At 33.2% G+C, this 18255-nt stretch overlaps 1 protein-coding gene across 1 annotated transcript in view; it reads left to right on the forward strand.

Moving 5' to 3' along the window:
- The window catches only part of LOC142340047 (uncharacterized), a 98487-nt gene that overhangs the window by 22202 nt on the left and 58030 nt on the right, over positions 1-18255 (forward strand). The window contains exons 3-5 of the mRNA XM_075390447.1: positions 12446-12645; positions 13319-13701; positions 17132-17203. Coding sequence (XP_075246562.1) covers positions 12446-12645; positions 13319-13701; positions 17132-17203 — 655 coding nt within the window. The remainder of the gene's footprint in view (positions 1-12445; positions 12646-13318; positions 13702-17131; positions 17204-18255) is intronic.

Below are 18255 nucleotides of genomic sequence, written 5' to 3' on the forward strand. Positions count from 1 at the left end.
TGTCTTTCTATATATAGCATTGGATTTGAGTTGTCTTTGCAATTATTCTAGTGTTCATTCTAATGAAATTAAAGAATTTGATCTCACTGTTCATAAAATTTTTGTACACAGGTTTGTACCTTTTAAAGGATCTCTCAAAACTCCAATAACAAATTATAAACTAATGACTCCAGAAAATGCGATGTAATTTTTTATGAATAGATGCTTTGTCTAAATTGGTCGCTGGGTAACTTGTAACTTCTGAATTTCACTTTCGTCATTACGAGTATTCATTAAACATTTATTGCCTTTTCCATTAAATTGTATTACTACTAAGTCCAAAAGTGAGAGTTTTTTTTGAAATTCAAGCAAGATCTGATAACCCGTAGTTCTTACGGCTACACCCTGAGTTTATTCAAAAACCAATTGATCTTTGAGTTGTGATTGTGTTTCTTATTTTTGGCTTGCTCATGAATTTCGTTTTTGTTTTATAATCTTCAAAAATAAAAAAAATTAAGCATATTTTAATCTCATTATTCACTCGAATTCTTAAAAACTAACCCTGACTAAATCTGACGGCATTTAATTTTGTAAAAAATTGAGAGTTAGTTGTTTTTGTTTTTTTGGTTATTCAATCAATCGGTTTTTTTGCTTAAAACTGACTTATTACATTCGGTCTTAAAAATTGATCTGGTTGCTGACAAGTCTGTGTGTTCCTGAAAATCATTTATTGAAATTTTGAAATTTGAGCATTTTACAACGATTTGGTTTTTTTAACTATAAAAATAATAACCGGTTTACAAAAAGTTCTAGCTGCTTCATACTGAAACCTCTGTGCCTGTGATCAGTCACAACGTTTTAGTTTTCAATTTATTGTGAGGCTCTAATTCTTTTCAAATTTTAGTATCCAAATTTTCCAATGAAAGTGCAGTTTTATTCACGACTTTTTCCGTTTTTTTCTTATTTTGTTTTACATTAATTGAATGCTAAACTGATAGAGAAACCGTTTGATAAGATCCGAGTTCTAACATGACTTACCTCAATTGTGACATGCATCTTTATATAGCTTGGGTAAACTCAACTTGAAATTGATTTGATTTTGCATTTCAATTCAGATATTTAGATAAGTGCAGAGGTCGGCTTTTTAAACTTCTGCACTCACTTACAAATCTGAATAGAGATTTTAAACTCCAACAAAAAGTAAATAGAAGCCAATTGTTACTCACAGTTATTAACTCGTTAAATTATACTTTAAGATATAGATGAAAATGGGATAGATGTTGATTTTTGGATCTGAAATTTTTTTGGTTTAAGTTAATTGTTAACTTATTATTTTTTTCTACTTTAGAAATTGCATTACAGTTGCTTTCACGTCTGTGGTTTCGTTCGTCTGAGTGTTCGTTTTAATGCGATTAATAAAATTTATCTCACTGATTAACCCTTTTTGGATATTTGATTGTCATTTTGAGTAACCTATCAAAGTTTGACTATGGATCAACGAGGTCGGAACATTATATGCAATCGCAATCGAATATTAGCGAGCCTCGTTGTTCATTTATTTAACAGTTTTGTTTACACGTAGTTCTGTTTTTTTTTTTGCTAGATGTTGGTTTCGGCAGCAAATGAACAAATATTAATTGTCCATGGATGTTTGCGGGCGAATATCCGAGAGTTTTGGAGCATAGTTTGTCACGCTCAAGCTCTGGTGTTTTTTCTGGAGTGAGATCATATTTCTTTGAAAGCAAACTTGCTAGGTGTTCATTAAGAAAAATACAGTGCTCCATTTTGTAGATAAAAAACAACAATGATTAAATTTTGCCGTCATGCACTACAAAAACCGAAATTGGCATTTGTAATAAAGTGCTCAAATGTACTGAAAGGCTAGACAAGCCTCGCCGCTTTTGGTAATCAAACATCCAATGCAAAATAATAACAGTATACTATTTTAACAATATTACGGAGCTGTCTTTGTTACTAGTTTCTGTTGAAAAACGCAAATATATAAATATTGCATCCCTGTATTAGCTACGAAAGTTCACTATTAAAAATTAGATCTGTAGCGAAGCGTGAACAAAACTGTTCTGTCGAATAAAAACAGCCATGCTACATGTGAAAAAATGACTTCAAGCAAACATATAGTAATGTCTCGAGCCGATTGCATCTTTTAACTTCGAAAAGTGCCGTAAAATTTTACGCTTGGTTCCAGAAACTTGCATATTTATGACCTTGAGTTCCTCATCCACATATTTGGAGCTCTGAACAAGTTTTCATTTGAGCTTTCTCTCAAATGTGATGAAAAATTGTTGCATTACTTTGCAAAAATAAAAAAGTTGCTCTGTTCTTCGAATTCACATCATAGAGGGGTGTACTATATGGGATAACAACATTTTGAGACTTTACACCGAATGCTTTTAAACTTTGTTTCGAAAAAAGTTATAGATTATGGGAAAGAATTTGGCCCTATGTGATTATCTAGCTTATTTGAATTATCAACAAGTAAATCAACTTGCATTCTCAATTGACATTTATAAGTGAGAGCAGAGGTTACTTCTTAACTATTTTACTCAACTATAAATCTAAATGTAACGCTTAGAATTTAATTGAAACTAATTAGAGGCCAAGCAAGTTGAATAACAATTGGGTGCTACTTGATCAATTGTACAGTTTGAACGTAAATTTGAAAACGGGGTAGATGTTGCTTTCTGAATTATATGTTTTTGTTGTTTGGTAAAAATGAATGTTCACTTCATAAAATTGTCTTTCTATATATAGCATTGGATTTGAGTTGTCTTTGCAATTATTCTAGTGTTCATTCTAATGAAATTAAAGAATTTGATCTCACTGTTCATAAAATTTTTGTACACAGTTTTGTACCTTTTAAAGGATCTCTCAAAACTCCAATAGCAAATTATGAACTAATGACTCCAGAAAATGCGATGTAATTATTTATGAATAGATGCTTTGTCTAAATTGGTCGCTGGGTAACTTGTAACTTCTGAAATTCACTTTCGTCATTACGAGTATTCATTAAACATTTATTGCCTTTTCCATTAAATTGTATTACTACTAAGTCCAAAAGTGAGAGTTTTTTTTGAAATTCAAGCAAGATCTGATAACCCGTAGTTCTTACGGCTACACCCTGAGTTTATTCAAAAACCAATTGATCTTTGAGTTGTGATTGTGTTTCTTTTTTTTGGCTTGCTCATCAATTTCGTTTTTGTTTTATAATCTTCAAAAATCAAAAATTAAACATATTTTAATCTCATTATTCACTGGAATTCTTAAATACTAATCCTGACTAAATCTGACGGCATTTAATTTTGTAAAAAATTGAGAGTTAGTTGTTTTTGTTTTTTTTTTGGTTATTCAATCAATCTTTTTTTTTTGGTTAAAACTGACTTATTACATTCGGTCTTAAAAATTGATCTGGTTGCTGACAAGTCTGTGTTTTCCTGAAAATCATTTATTGAAATTTTGAAATTTGAGCATTTTACAACGATTTGGTTTTTTTAACTCAAAAATAATAACCGGTTTACAAAAAGTTCTAGCTGCTTCATACTGAAACCTCTGTGCCTGTGATCAGTCACAACGTTTTAGTTTTTCAATTTATTGTGAGGCTCTAATTCTTTTCAAATTTTAGTATCCAAATTTTCCAATGAAAGTGCAGTTTTATTCACGACTTTTTCCGTTTTTTTCTTATTTTGTTTTACATTAATTGAATGCTAAATTGATAGAGAAACCGTTTGATAAGATCCGAGTTCTAACATGACTTACCTCAATTGTGACATGCATCTTTATATAGCTTGGGTAAACTCAACTTGAAATTGATTTGATTTTGCATTTCAATTCAGATATTTAGATAAGTGCAGAGGTCGGCTTTTTAAACTTCTGCACTCACTTACAAATCTGAATAGAGATTTTAAACTCCAACAAAAAGTAAATAGAAGCCAATTGTTACTCACAGTTATTAACTCGTTAAATTATACTTTAAGATATAGATGAAAATGGGATAGATGTTGATTTTTGGATCTGAAATTTTTTTGGTTTAAGTTAATTGTTCACTTATTATTTTTTTCTACTTCAGAAATTGCATTACAGTTGCTTTCACGTCTGTGGTTTCGTTCGTCTGAGTGTTCGTTTTAATGCGATTAATAAAATTTATCTCACTGATTAACCCTTTTTGGATATTTGATAGTCATTTTGAGTAACCTATCAAAGTTTGACTATGGATCAACGAGGTCGGAACATTATATGCAATCGCAATTGAATATTAGCGAGCCTCGTTGTTCATTTATTTAACAGTTTTGTTTACACGTAGTTCTGTTTTTTTTGCTAGATGTTGGTTTCGGCAGCAAATGAACAAATATTAATTGTCCATGGATGTTTGCGGGCGAATATCCGAGAGTTTTGGAGCATAGTTTGTCACGCTCAAGCTCTGGTGTTTCTTCTGGAGTGAGATCATATTTCTTTGAAAGCAAACTTGCTAGGTGTTCATTAAGAAAAATACAGTGCTCCATTTTGTAGATAAAAAACAACAATGATCAAATTTTGCCGTCATGCACTACAAAAACCGAAATTGCCATTTGTAATAAAGTGCTCAAATGTACCAAAAGGCTAGACAAGCCTCGCCGCTTTTGGTAATCAAACATCCAATGCAAAATAATAACAGTATCATATTGTAACAAAATTACGGAGCTGTCTTTGTTACTAGTTTCTGTTGAAAAACGCAAATATATAAATATTGCATCCCTGTATTAGCTACGAAAGTTCACTATTAAAAATTAGATCTGTAGCGAAGCGTGAACAAAACTGTTCTGTCGAATAAAAACAGCCATGCTACATGTGAAAAAATGACTTCAAACAAACATATAGTAATGTCTCGAGCCGATTGCATCTTTGAACTTCGAAAAGTGCCGTAAAATATTACGCTTGGTTCCAGAAACTTGCATATTTATGACCTTGAGTTCCTCATCCACATATTTGGAGCTCTGAACAAGTTTTCATTTGAGCTTTCTCTCAAATGTGATGAAAAATTGTTGCATTACTTTGCAAAAATATAAAAGTTGCTCTGTTCTTCGAATTCACATCATAGAGGGGTGTACTATATGGGATAACAACATTTTGAGATTGCTTGTTTTTAAATATTGTATTTTCTCAATTGCTTTTTTCTCTTGTTAGCATTGGTAACAAACTATCCGTAAAAGTTATTAAAACCGCTGCCTTTCCCCCAGAAAATAAAAACTCCATTATTGAAAATTTGGAGCCGTTATGATGGTCTAAACACATCAAAAAAAATAGTCACACATCTAAATATGCCATGGCTAATACAAGTATTGATTTGTTCAATTATGGCAGTGAAAACAAAAATTTGTTTCACGGTGGTAAGGAAAACACTTCCACATAATTTACTCATACTGATCTGCCTCAACGAGTCTCAGATGAACAAAGAGTTTTGTGCTAATTTCAGAGAAAAAATTAGCGTTGATGATGAGATTTTGAATTGGAATGAAGTACTTAGTTACATTCATCACTATCTAATAAAGCGCATAATTGTATGTGTTACTGCAGTAACAAGGAAGATATAAGCTCAGACTGCGCGAGCAAAATCGCTATTTATTCGGCCGCCGCACTCAGCTGAGCTTGATGTTGTTTGCGCTATTGCTCTGCCGCTGCACTTGAATTGCAGGCCAGTGGATTGTATCTTCGCAGAAATGGAAAAAGTGCTTCTATCACAAATTCACTGTTTTTTGTAGTGCTGATTTTTACAGTTGACATTACAGCTGACTACAGCTGGTATAGCTTGATTCGTTGATTCATTTGATAGACATATACTAAAGCAATAGCACAGTAGGATTGCATCAGATAGCAAAACAAAAATTTAAGTTGGTATTATTTGTAGTAGCACTACAATAGTAAGGACTCTCAGATACTCAATAAACTTTCGAGGTGTAAGTTTTGGGATAACATCTTGAGTTCTTTGCTATTTATAAGAAGGCCACAAAAGTACCAAACCATGTCATCAATTAGACTTGTGTAAGCTTCATGTGTTAAATCGCTAATTTTGGATGTTTAAAGGACTTTCGAATAAAAAAGGAGATATGACATATTGAGAGGCAACTGGACAACAAATCGAAATACAGTTGATTATTTCTATTTAAAAGATTTGACGATATTGATACTAAATAGAAAGTAATCAGAAACATGCTGCTAATGATACTTTTCCCACTGACTGCAAATGACAAACAAAACGCTTTTTAACTTACTTGCTAGTTTTGAGGTGCCAGGTAGATTCATTTGGCCTTGATTCTGCGGCCCATGGGAGTTCAAATTAATCTGTCATATCCAAAACTAAAAGGTTAAACTATTTTTTGTTCTGACCCCTCCTGTGAGGGGTGGAACTATATACTCAAATGGGTATTTTTTGTTCAGACAATTTTGGCCAATCGATAAATTCATCGTAGAGAAATGTGAGTGGTATCATTAAAAAGCTCGTCCAGCGTAGAATTCAAAATTAGAGAAGAATTTTTTTAATTTTGTTTTTTTTCGTGGAGTTATCGAGGTTTAAGTTTTGTGTGAACACTGGATATTTGGTTCTTTTTTGTTCACTTTTAGCGTAATTTCTGTTCGAACTAACATTTCTCTACAATAAATTTTATTCAAAATTACCTTTCACGCTACAAAATGCATCAATCTGGTGTTACCAATGGAGGAAAGGAGATTGCAAAGACTAGTTCTGGTCTCACAAAGAAATTTACTATGAAAAAACTTAATTTCTATTTGAGAGCTGCTTTTTTAGAAAAACTTTTATTTTTTTGTTTTTATAAGTCACTAATAGAATAGTCACTTTTCATATCGAAGTTCCGTGAACTCCAAACCTCATTTACAATCCAATGATTCCAATGAAAAGCAAATCAGCTTTCAAGGATTGGCTCAAATTTTTTTGGCTTCGACTCTGAGTGTTCGTAATATTTAATAAAAATTTAATTTTCTTTTTGAAATTTTACTGAAATTTACTGAAGTCTAAACCATAGACACGTAAAATAATACTGCAAAAGTCTTCCTACTGAGCTATAAGTTAACCTATCTAGTGCTTTGGGTGGACAGCTAATGGCTGTTAAGACCTTAAAAAATAATTTTTCCAATATTTTTTAACGTTAGCCGTTCTAAAACTATTTTTTGCGAACTCCAAGTCAGTCTCAGTACTGACAGGACCCGTTATTTTCCACTGCAACAAAAATTAATCTGCTGAATTGTTCGATTTTCAATTATTGGCTTTATGACTTCGATTCAACGAGTTTTCATACATATTTTTTAATATTTTTGGATAACTTTCACCTTAATTACACATTATTATAGTTTTGATAGTTCCCATTGGCTAAGAAAAAAAATTAAAAAATCATGCATAAAATTTTCAGCGAAAAGTTTGTGGATTAAATGGCTTCGGCACTTCTTTCTCGCATTTTTCTAACGAATTTTGGTTTTTGCTTCTGTTTGTTATTGTTTCCATTGTCATAAGACTTATTCCGATGTCCTAGTGATGACTGGTCAACGACAAACAGCATTTTTTTGTCATAAAACTTATTCTGATGGTCAATTGATGATTGGTCGACGACAAACAGCATTTCCTTCCAGGCGAGTTATAAAATAGCGTATTAATTGACCTCCCTTGAAAGCTATTGAAATTAATGTCGTTGATACTACGGATTTCATCAAAGATTTCGTGGTTTTAAAATATTTGTTCTCATTTGTTGATTTTTTGAAGAGGCCTTATATTTATTTAAAGGGGAATCTTATTGTTCTTAAAAAATTATTTGAGAATGAAAACTTTTGTACAGAAAAAATCATTTTTCAGTGACTTCGAATCTTTTGTCTTATTATTTTAGATTTTGCTAATTTTGCTGTTTTTTATTCATTATGTAGTCGTAAAATGTTAAAGGGTCGCAAAAGCCTCTAATTGAGGATTGCATGAAAGATAATACTTCATGCAGTCAGTTCATTGCGAATTTTGTCAATTCTATGATATTATATCTTTTCATTTTTTTTTTCGTTTCTTCGTTTTTTGTTGCTTGCATTGTTCTTTGTTTAGTTTTTGTTGTTTTTTTTTGTCAACTTCTAACTAATTCCTATCATTGAGGGGTCACAATAAACTCCTTGTAATTCAAAAAATGAAACTTCTATTGGTATTATGCCGTAACTGATGTTTTGTTTGTGGAAAATGTGCGTTTTCAATTATGTTTTGCGAGTGGTCAATATTTGTGTATTTTTCTCTTCTTTTACACATTCAAGTAAAAACAGAGCTCAAATATTTTCAAATGTGGCCGCAGTGAATTTATTTAGTTTACAGTATTATTTTAGTATTATTTTAGCTCAATTGGTATAGATAACAATTGAAATAAAAAAAACAATATTTAGATAATATCTAATGATTTTAATGGCCTCAATAGTTTGTGTTTTCGCAGATTGTTTGTAATTTCTTGAGCTTTCTGCATCTTCAATCCGTTTTTATGGCTTAGTCTAACCAAAGACAGGTCCTATCAGTTTCGTAAAGACTTTATAGTAAATTTATTGAGAATCATTTTATTAAAAATCTAATGATTTTTAAGACGTTTGAAATTTTTTGGTTTAAAAAATATTGATAGATTTTTGAAATTCGCCTCACTACTTTTTCTTTTTACTTGATACCTAACCTCATTTAGGAAAAGTTCCCATCCATCTGCCGTATAGTAAAGATAAAATTAAATTTGTGCAGTTAAGGTTTTATCTGATTGCATTTTGACGTTGTTTACTAGGTGCTTTTACATTTAGATATTGTGGTTGCCGTTAATTTTTTGTTTTGCTTTTTTTGTTTGGTTTTTCTCGGAGTCTTTTTATTGGCAGATCTTAAGAGCGCTGTAATGAGGCATTGCATTATGTAATTCAATTAGTAGTTTAGGTGTGAAACGATTTTTTAAAACTCAACCATCTATTTTTGGTTATCTCTTCATTTGGTTGACAATTAATTCAAAAATCTAGATCAGCTCGGGTCGGAACTTCATGTGCGAACGCACATTAGCGAGCTTCCTTGTTAAAATATTACGTTGTTATTTCATAAAAACTATCGAATAAATAGATAATGAGCAAGGAAGTTTATTTTTATTGTAAGTTAGTTGATAAGTTTTATATATGACATCGCCCTTCAAAAATTAATTATTATGAGCGCAATTGGGTATTCCCGTCTTATAAACCACTGACCACCTATATAAATTGAGAATTCTTTGATTATTTTATCAAGTAAGATCAATTGTCCTATAATATCTTACGCGATATAAAATTCGCGATCCATGAGAGTTGATAGACTTGCAAACACAAATGTATGAAAACGTCATTGGATCAGCAGAGGCCAGTACTAAACTATCTTTACATGTAAATTTTAACATGATGGTTAGTGCAGTCATCCAAAATGTTGGTTTTGTTCCCAAACTGTTTGATCTGGGAAAGATCCTGTTAGGCGACTGGTGTGTTAGTGGTCATGGCTATGAAGTCACAGAGAACGATTGCTGGCTAATTTCTCTTTTGCTTTCATCAGCTTTTATATATTTTTGTTAAATTGCTTTCAACTCGAAATTTAAAGGCCGCTAAAAATAATCAGGAGCAAAGAGGTTATTGAGAAGATTAAAGCGTGCTTTGCTTCAATGATGATCTGCGTGAACGGCTCTATTTTATGTCTAAATAGTAAGGCAATATGAAAAGCAGACAGATAGACTGACTACAACCTTAATTCTCATGATATTAATGTGATTCAATTATATTTGGGGTAAACTCAAACCTATAAAGAAATTGTATTCAATGTTGTTTTCAATTGTATTCAATGTCACATGGTTTAACCAGCCGGCTCCTTGTTCTCTGTTTTGTTGATATAAACATTGCCAAAATTTGAATCGCAGAAAAATTAAAAACTAACTGTATTCTCTATCGTTGCAGAAAAAAATTGATGGCATCTTGAAAGTGATGGACAATTAACAGTGCAACGAAAAATCTTTTCATATTTTCTTGCAAACCACAAATTTCCTGGGGTGCAAATAAAAATCAAAAAAATAAATAAAATCAAAATTTAAACCCAGTTTGCGGTTTCTGAAAGTATTTGACGCATTGAAAATCTTTTTGTTCGAAACTAATTAGTTTACGAGTCATTTGAATCATGTTCAGCTCAATTTAGGATCAGGGAAAGAATATTCTTTATCCTATATGGTTTCTCGACTGCAGCTTTTCTATTTTTATTTTCAATTTTAAAGGCAGTTCTGTCAGTTTTGTGTAGTTGGCTTCTATAAAGCAAAATAAGTTCATCTTTAATCTTCAAAAGTTTTTTTAGTCCTAAAGTAATTGGCAGAAGTAACTGCTCTATTAAACTTTAGATATTAACAAAAAGCACATTTTCTTCTTGATTTTTACTTATTCTTTTACATTTAGATGATATAATTTAGAAACCGGTAAATTTGCATGAGAGCTACTTTCCGTGAGCAACATGTTATCATCAATTTTGCTTCCAATTGGACTCTCGTAAGCTCATTATGACAACTAAGTGAACATTACGACCGTCTACCGGTAGCAAAAAAAACTAGTTTCAAGGAACGTGGCTCGCACTTCCTCTCCTTTTTGACACCCAATGTGGAAAGCGCTTAAATTACCTGAAAGGTGTTTCCACAGGATGAATAAGTAGCCTAAAATGGAAAATACTTCCGAATAAATGATTAATTACGTTTGGCGGTAAAGCATTTCACAAATTATTTTTATAGTTTTTGAAATGAAAGGAATTTGGACAGTTACTATAATGAAAGATTATACTGCAGATTACGGGTCGTACAATTTATTTTCCTTGTTTGTTCTCGTCTTTCATTTTTAAAAATGTTTTGTTGATTATGCTTCCATCATTAGTTAATTTTATTTGATGCAACTTTGTAAAATCTTGTATCATTCTGAGCCAATTGACTTGGTTCCTTTTTGGATTGATCTTTAGGATTTGAAATCAAATTCGGCATTCAAATCTGATTAGTATTGAAAACGAATTTTGCCACTATTATGAGTGATTTTTGCTTCCAGTCCTTGAACTTGAAAAACAACAGGCGCTCCCAAATTACGTGAAACCTAATTACGGCAATTTTGCGGAATGCGCTTCCAAAAAAGATATTTTGCGGCAGAAGGTAGATTCCATTTTTAAAATTTAAGTTTAAAATCGGAAAACACTAATCAAAATTTCAATTTAGGATCTATTCTGTTTCGCCCCCCCCCCCCCCCCCAGCTTAGTAAGCATAAATTTTTTTGACCCCCAGGCGCACGTGCTATTTTCTTACATAGTAACGTGCTATATAAAAACATATAATTTGCAACTGGGTGTCATAAAAAACATTGGGGCCCGAAACAGAATTGATCCGCGACGCCTTTTCAGCCTTGGAGTTCGTAAGTTCGTTTCTTATGTACAATGTTTCGAAATAGGAGAAGTGAAAGGTGGTTAAAAAAGTACGTAAGTTTGCTGGCAACATTTAGTACCAGTAGACGGTGGCAACGAATTGTTCTCAATGTTTTGGCATGCTAATAGTTGTTTCCTATGTATTTGATTTGAGAGCGTGTTGTCTGAAGTTACAAAAACCCTAGAAACAACGTATATCAGTTTTGATTGGCCATATTTCCATTGTTAATTAACAATTGAGTTTTTTGCCACAGTAGGTCATGCCACAAGAATTACTAAAGGAATAGAAGGTTTATTTTACTAGAAGTATATTTGTAATTCCCAAGTTACAATAATTAGCATAATTCAGTTTCTCCTTAATTTCTTTAGCGGAGCTTCATTTGTAGTATCAAAAAGTAGTTTTCTGTCAGAAGTCTGTTGGCAGCTGTGTGTTTCTGTTATACCCCAAATTTCAGAATGTTCTTTTACGAGCCTCATTAGTTTTGTGGTGGCTGTCGCCATTTTTACGTCTGAAACATTAACCTGCTACCAATATTACAACCAAGACTAGTCAGGTTGTGCTTGACAATGAGCTATGGTTAAGTGAGAACTCAGTCTTGTATAGACTTCTAAATGGAGGCAGGGGATTGAACCATCAATCAATGACATGCTGACTTCATTGCTTACCTCGGTTATCCCAGGGTGCTTGAACTTGGAAAAACTTGGAAAGTCTTACTTACACAATTTTCAGATGAAAACCACTCTAAGATCTTGTTAATTTTTTACGGGCCGTAGTACCACACTAAATATTCTAAGGTACGTTTAAAGGCCTCATGCGGGTTTTAAAAACTTATTTTTGAGAATTTCCAGTATACTCTATGTGGTATTAGCCTGGTTCTAAAACATGATATAGCACGGTAAAAAAAATGCGTACGCAATTGTCCAAAACAACTGAGTGTCTCAGTTATCAAACGACAGACAGAGAAAGCACCCGATTTCTGAATGGCTTACTTTTGATTGAGAAATGGTGCCAATTATGTTTAGAGCGTCCCCCTTCCAAATGGACGTGCGTGCATGGACGTGTCTGAAGCTGAAGATGCGCATCATTCTCAACCTGTACTTGTTCTGGACATTCTGTGCAATTGTGCACAACTGTCTGGACATAGCCGGTGCCTCTGCCTACGCGGATGTCCTCACAGTTCCATTCAAAAATCTCCCAAAAGCCGGATGCTTCTTCTTTCTCGGTTAGTAGAGTGCTCTACTGGGTCGGCACTTCCTAGGTGTCATACAAGGACCATATTTGATGTCATACAAATCGTTAAGTGTTTCATAGTAAGATTCTTGCGTGAAAATCAGGAAATCATAAACTATTCCTGCAGGAATAAAGTACAAATGCGCAATTAAACGTCGTAAGGGCCTTGATGAACCACAAACAAACCGTATATGAAAAAGTACGAAGTCAAGGAACACATATAAGTTTCTTGTATGGAATCAAGGAGAGTTGTTTCCTACCTTTGTTAGAGTTAATGCTCTACAACTATATTAACAGATTTCTATAATTCAATTAGCAAGTTTGAGTTGCCATAAAGAAAAAAAAAGAATCGAAAAAATGAGAAAAGAAAATATGAAAAAATGAAAAGTATCTATTTTTGCGAAATATGAAAAAGTTTTCAATTTTCGCTACAAACTGAATTTCACAGATTAAATAATAGCTGTTGGTAATTATTGTTAGAATCGCATTGAAGGAGGGCAACTTTTAATTTTCACCGCTGAGTTCGCCACAATTATTACAAAAATTCACCTCTTTCACCGCTAAAATATGACTCTCAGCGGAATTCACTTGGTATAACCTCGACCACTTGAATGATTTGAAACAAGATGTTGGAAGATGATTTTGAATTATTTATTCTGTTTTAGGTCTAAACATGCTGGCCACAGCCGCTATGAACCTTCCACTGGTGATATTCGTCGCTACCTGTATGCTTCTATGCGAACACTTCCGAAACATTTCCACACAACTGCAAACATGCGTGGAAAACGAGGAAATCGTACTTCGCGATCTGGAGCAGTTGCGAACACATCACCAGTACATGACCAACACACTTACTAAAGCCGACAAGATATTCTCGGGTTTATTGCTTTTGACGTTCACTGCGAATCTGCCATTGTCATGTTTGAGTATTTACAGTTTGACGAAAGAGCGGGAGACGTTGCCTATTATTTCTTTGGTTGTCTGGCTGGTTGTCGGCTTAATGAACGTGGCTATAGTGTCCTGGTTTGCAGGCAATGTTGTAGAACAGGTCAGTTGAACGAAAGAAAAGTCCAGTTGGCCTTCATGACAAGGGTAGCCTTCATAATAATGGCAACCCAGGTTGAGGTCCTCGGATCAGACCTTTTCGCTTTTCATTTGTTTGTTTTCAATCTTATGTTCAGTCAATTTTCACCAAGCGGAGTTTTGAGTGGTATCATTGGAAAGCCCGTAGAATGCATAATTAGAAATTAGCTGTTGAATTTCTTTTATCCGCGGATATATAAAAGTTTAAATTTTGGTGAACATTGGACTGATTTAAATTGTTTTTGTTCACTTTTTCAGTATTTCCTAAAATATGTGAAAATTCTTAACAATAGTGTTATTGGTTTAACCTAGAAAGACAGAGGAGTGTTGATGAACTGCTTGATCCGACTAACAGGTTAAATTTCTCAATGGCACCAAATATGCTCCTCAAGCCCACTTTGTTTAAATTTGTCTAAAGTACAAGCAAAAAACCGCTAACGCAACCTTCTCAAACTCCAATGAGAGGTAGTTTTGCTTCCATATTATATAAAATGGTATTAAAATTTTGCCCGAAATCAAGGCCCAATTATTGACAGATCTCACTGATGTTCAAATGATTCCCAAATAACATATTGTATAATTTCAGTGAAAATTTTGTGATTTTTCTTGCTTCAACATGTTTGCGCGTAAAAATAATTGAGACATTTTTAGTTCTGCATGTATTAATTGTTTTCTGTATTCTTATGACTTAAAGACACGTCCAATTAGCTTCCTTAGGAGATACAAATAATTATCCAGTAACTTTAAAATGAAATCTGATGAATGTTACACTATTAAAAACAATGGGTTTTTGAGCTGGCAGCTTTTTTTTCTGTCAGCTTGAATCTTAGACTCAGCAAAAAGGGGTCGAGTCCTCTTTTTTAATGCAATAGAAAATTTTTTAGGAGCGTTTTTATGCTCCAAGTAATGGCTTTTCGTTTAAGATACTACGAGTTTTGATCAAAAAATTTCCTGGACATTTGCCCTTTTTTTGTTGTCTTATAACAATATTGCATTAATGTCAGATCAAATATCACATTGTTAGAATTGAACAAATCTAACGTTTTGAGTGAAGAGATTAGGGTTTTAACGACTTCAACTTCGTTTTCATGCAGAATTTGTTTCCTTGATTTCTGCCTGTTTTTGTCTTCCTTATTCGTATGAGATATTCTGGTAACTTACAGGTGTCAATGGTTTCTTATGGAGGTATAAAACAATTTATGTGAGGTAAGATTTCACTTGTTAGTTGATCGTTTGCATGATTTTGAAATTAAATCTTTTCAAAAAAATATGATTTTCTCGCTTTGCTCTTTTTGTTCGTTTTTTGTCCACTTGTTTCCCAGTCTCATTGAAGATAGATTAGATAGTTTCGATTTATATGATCCTTTTTGGACGTTGGTATTAAATTTTTGTAGTGAAAAACGGCCACATTGAAGTTTGGCTTCAATTATTTGTTTGGATTGTCTTTGATTTTGTCTTTTCCCGTATTCCTGTTAATAGCAAGTCTCATCAAATATCAAATGCGGAATTGTTCAATTCGTTTAGTGGTTTCAGTTGACAGCTTTTTTTATTTCATACACTATTTTTTGAACAAAATTTTTGAGTTTTTGAAAGTTTTCTATCTCTTCATCGTTTAGTAGACAATAAAGCCGAAAATGGGGATGAGCAAGGTTAACAAGCCTCCTCATTGATTTGTATGACAAGAGCGTTCACCAAAATAGTTGCTGATCTATCAAACGGAGCATTGACTATGATCTTGAAAAATTCCTGAATTTCTGAAGACCACTGGAAAACTATACAAAATGATTTCCGAAACAATCTGCGAAGGAGAAAAATAAAGCGATTAGTTTGTTCAAGCTGAGGTTTGGTCAAAAACTACAAGCTCACACATTCTTTATATTGTATTTTTTAGAAAGAAATGTTGTCAATAATTGGTGGCATTGTTGCATAGAAGCATTTTAGTTAATAGTTTTTTATCTTCAATATAACAAATTTAGCTCACGCAATCGACTTCACGTTAATTTTATGCTTTTAAATTTTTTCAATTTTCAGGTTAGTCATTTCATTTGTGTTGGAACTGAACTGTTAACAAGTTGTCAACGAGCTATTGAGTCAACTAAAGGAGGGGATCAGCTACGGGCAAACTACTATTTTTCAGAATTATCAAAAGAATTACATTTCATTATAACAAAAAAGTTCAATATAGCAATTTCATTATAGTACAACGGAAAAAACCCCTGCCATCTATCTTTAGTCAGTACAATGTTATGATCTTAGTTCACTCTCTATTTGTTCGAAAATTAATGTCAACTTCGTTTCTTTTTCTCCTGCTGAACAACTTTATCATCTTCATCTGTCAAATTCATATTTAATTTTTACAGTTTTGCTGAAGCTCATCTTTGAACTATAAACATCAAAATTTTGTCTAAACAGTTTCGTGTCGGGTTTGAGTGTTATAACAAACAATTGAGCGTTTTGCAATAGATAATTATTTTCTCAGGGAGATGTAAAGAGCGAGTACACAAACACGACTGTTTTGTAAAACTGATTGCAAATTTTGCTTATTTGCAGACAGTTGTCAAACATTCTGACATTAAAATATTTATGTCAATCGGTTATTTCTTGACAATTTTTGCAAAATCTATTATTCAGACCTTTCTGAAATGAATGCTGAAAAAAGTGGCGTATTGCTTTTAAAGAAAATAAGTGACATCTTTTTTGTTTTCTGTGCTCATAAAATTCTTTCACTAATTTTCACTAAGTTTCACTAAAACTTTTGTCACAATATTAAGCACTTTTGAGTAATAATTTTCATTTAATGAATTTGATTATTTTTGTAGTTTTGTCAGGGAACAACTTGTACTGTCAAATTTTCAAAAGAGCACTAAAATATTTTCGCTATTTCTCCGCGCAAAGTTTTGCCTTTTCGTTATGGAATGTTTGCAAATAAATAACGAATCCTTGATTCTGCTCAGCCCAATGACTCAATAGCATCACATTGTAAAGGATGAATCGAATTTTGTTGTAGGATGTCAATACCGATGTTCCTCGTTTTCTTGAAGATTTTTCGAGTTCGGTTGAATAGTGTTGTTATGTTTGCTAATTAGGAGTTCAAACTGATTAGTATTTTTTTACAAAGAAGAAAAAAGGCTGTGCAAATTTATTCTGATTCTAAATCTTTTTCATGTTGTTCTTAGGTAGTACCATCCGAATCGTCAAAACTAAAACTTGAACATAATTTTAATCCCCATTAAATTGCTTTAGATGTTTTTTATATTTCCGTGTACACGCCTACTTGCTATAGTTCAATAAATACAACGAAGATTCATGGTCTGAATCATCTGACGGGGAATTAAATCTTTTTGTTTCAGTGAATTTGACCATATATGGTATGTAATTTCTGCCTTTTGTTTCAGGCACACGCGCCACTGCAGCACATATACAATTTGAGGATTCCTTCAAATGCACCCCAGAGCTTTGCACTTCAGGTCAATACTCTAGAATCATCAATTGTTACCTTCATAGCCATCCCCTTCCTACACCCCCCCCCCCTTCAATTCCTCCTCCTCCTCACTCCTACACACCTCTCCCGACAAAGATACTGGGGGTAAATTTAAAGTTAATCAATTTAAGCTTTATAGGGTGAGGATTGAATTGATTTAGGCAGAAACAAATTAACTCAAAATGAGCTACTAATCAAATACTGCTCCTTCAAGACGAGACACAAATGAAATGTCGTTCGATATTCTGAATTAAATGATTGCACACCTAATCATCTCAACTCCGTAACATTTCAAGTAAAACAAAAACCTGCGCTGGAAAACAACAGCTTTTAAGCTACATGTCAAAAGACGCCATATACCCGCAATAGAGAACTATTATAAGAGAATAATTTATTTATCATTTAATATATCATTTGCTAACATCCAAAAATAGTATCTTTTCGATATCTGATCGTGTATTTCTTTCTGACGTCAAAGTATTTAATGTATTTCTTTCCTATATGATTTTCCTCACCCTTTCCCCTATGAATATGATCGGATCTTTTCCTTATTATTTGCACCCCCCAGACGCACGTGCCATACTTGTACATAAAGATTTACAATGTAATGACACGTGCTCTGTAACTATGGAGGGAGCGTAACGTACTGAGAGGGGGGCACAAACGGAAAATGTCCATATGACTATCTATAATTGTTGTATTTGCACATTCATGTTCGAATATAATTATTGGGATCCAAGTATTGGGATATAACTATTGGGATCCCGTTTGTGCCCCCAGTAAGTTATGCTCCCCCCAGTTACAGAGCACGTGTCAATACATGGTAAATCATTGTGTAAAAATATGGTACGAGCGTCTTGGGGGGGGGGGGGGGGGGCGGTGCAAACAATAAAAAAATATGCACCCACTAAGCTGGGGGGCACAAACGGAATAGATCCAGTTATTGTACGGGCCAGTTTTTTACTGCAAGAAACACAATCAGTGCAAAAACACTCATAGAGGTTTTTGCACATGCTATTGAAACCAAAAAGTGTTTAT

The sequence above is a fragment of the Convolutriloba macropyga genome, chromosome 5, assembly GCF_964194025.1.
Source record: "Convolutriloba macropyga chromosome 5, txConMacr16.3, whole genome shotgun sequence".
NCBI classification, from domain to species: domain Eukaryota; kingdom Metazoa; phylum Xenacoelomorpha; order Acoela; family Convolutidae; genus Convolutriloba; species Convolutriloba macropyga.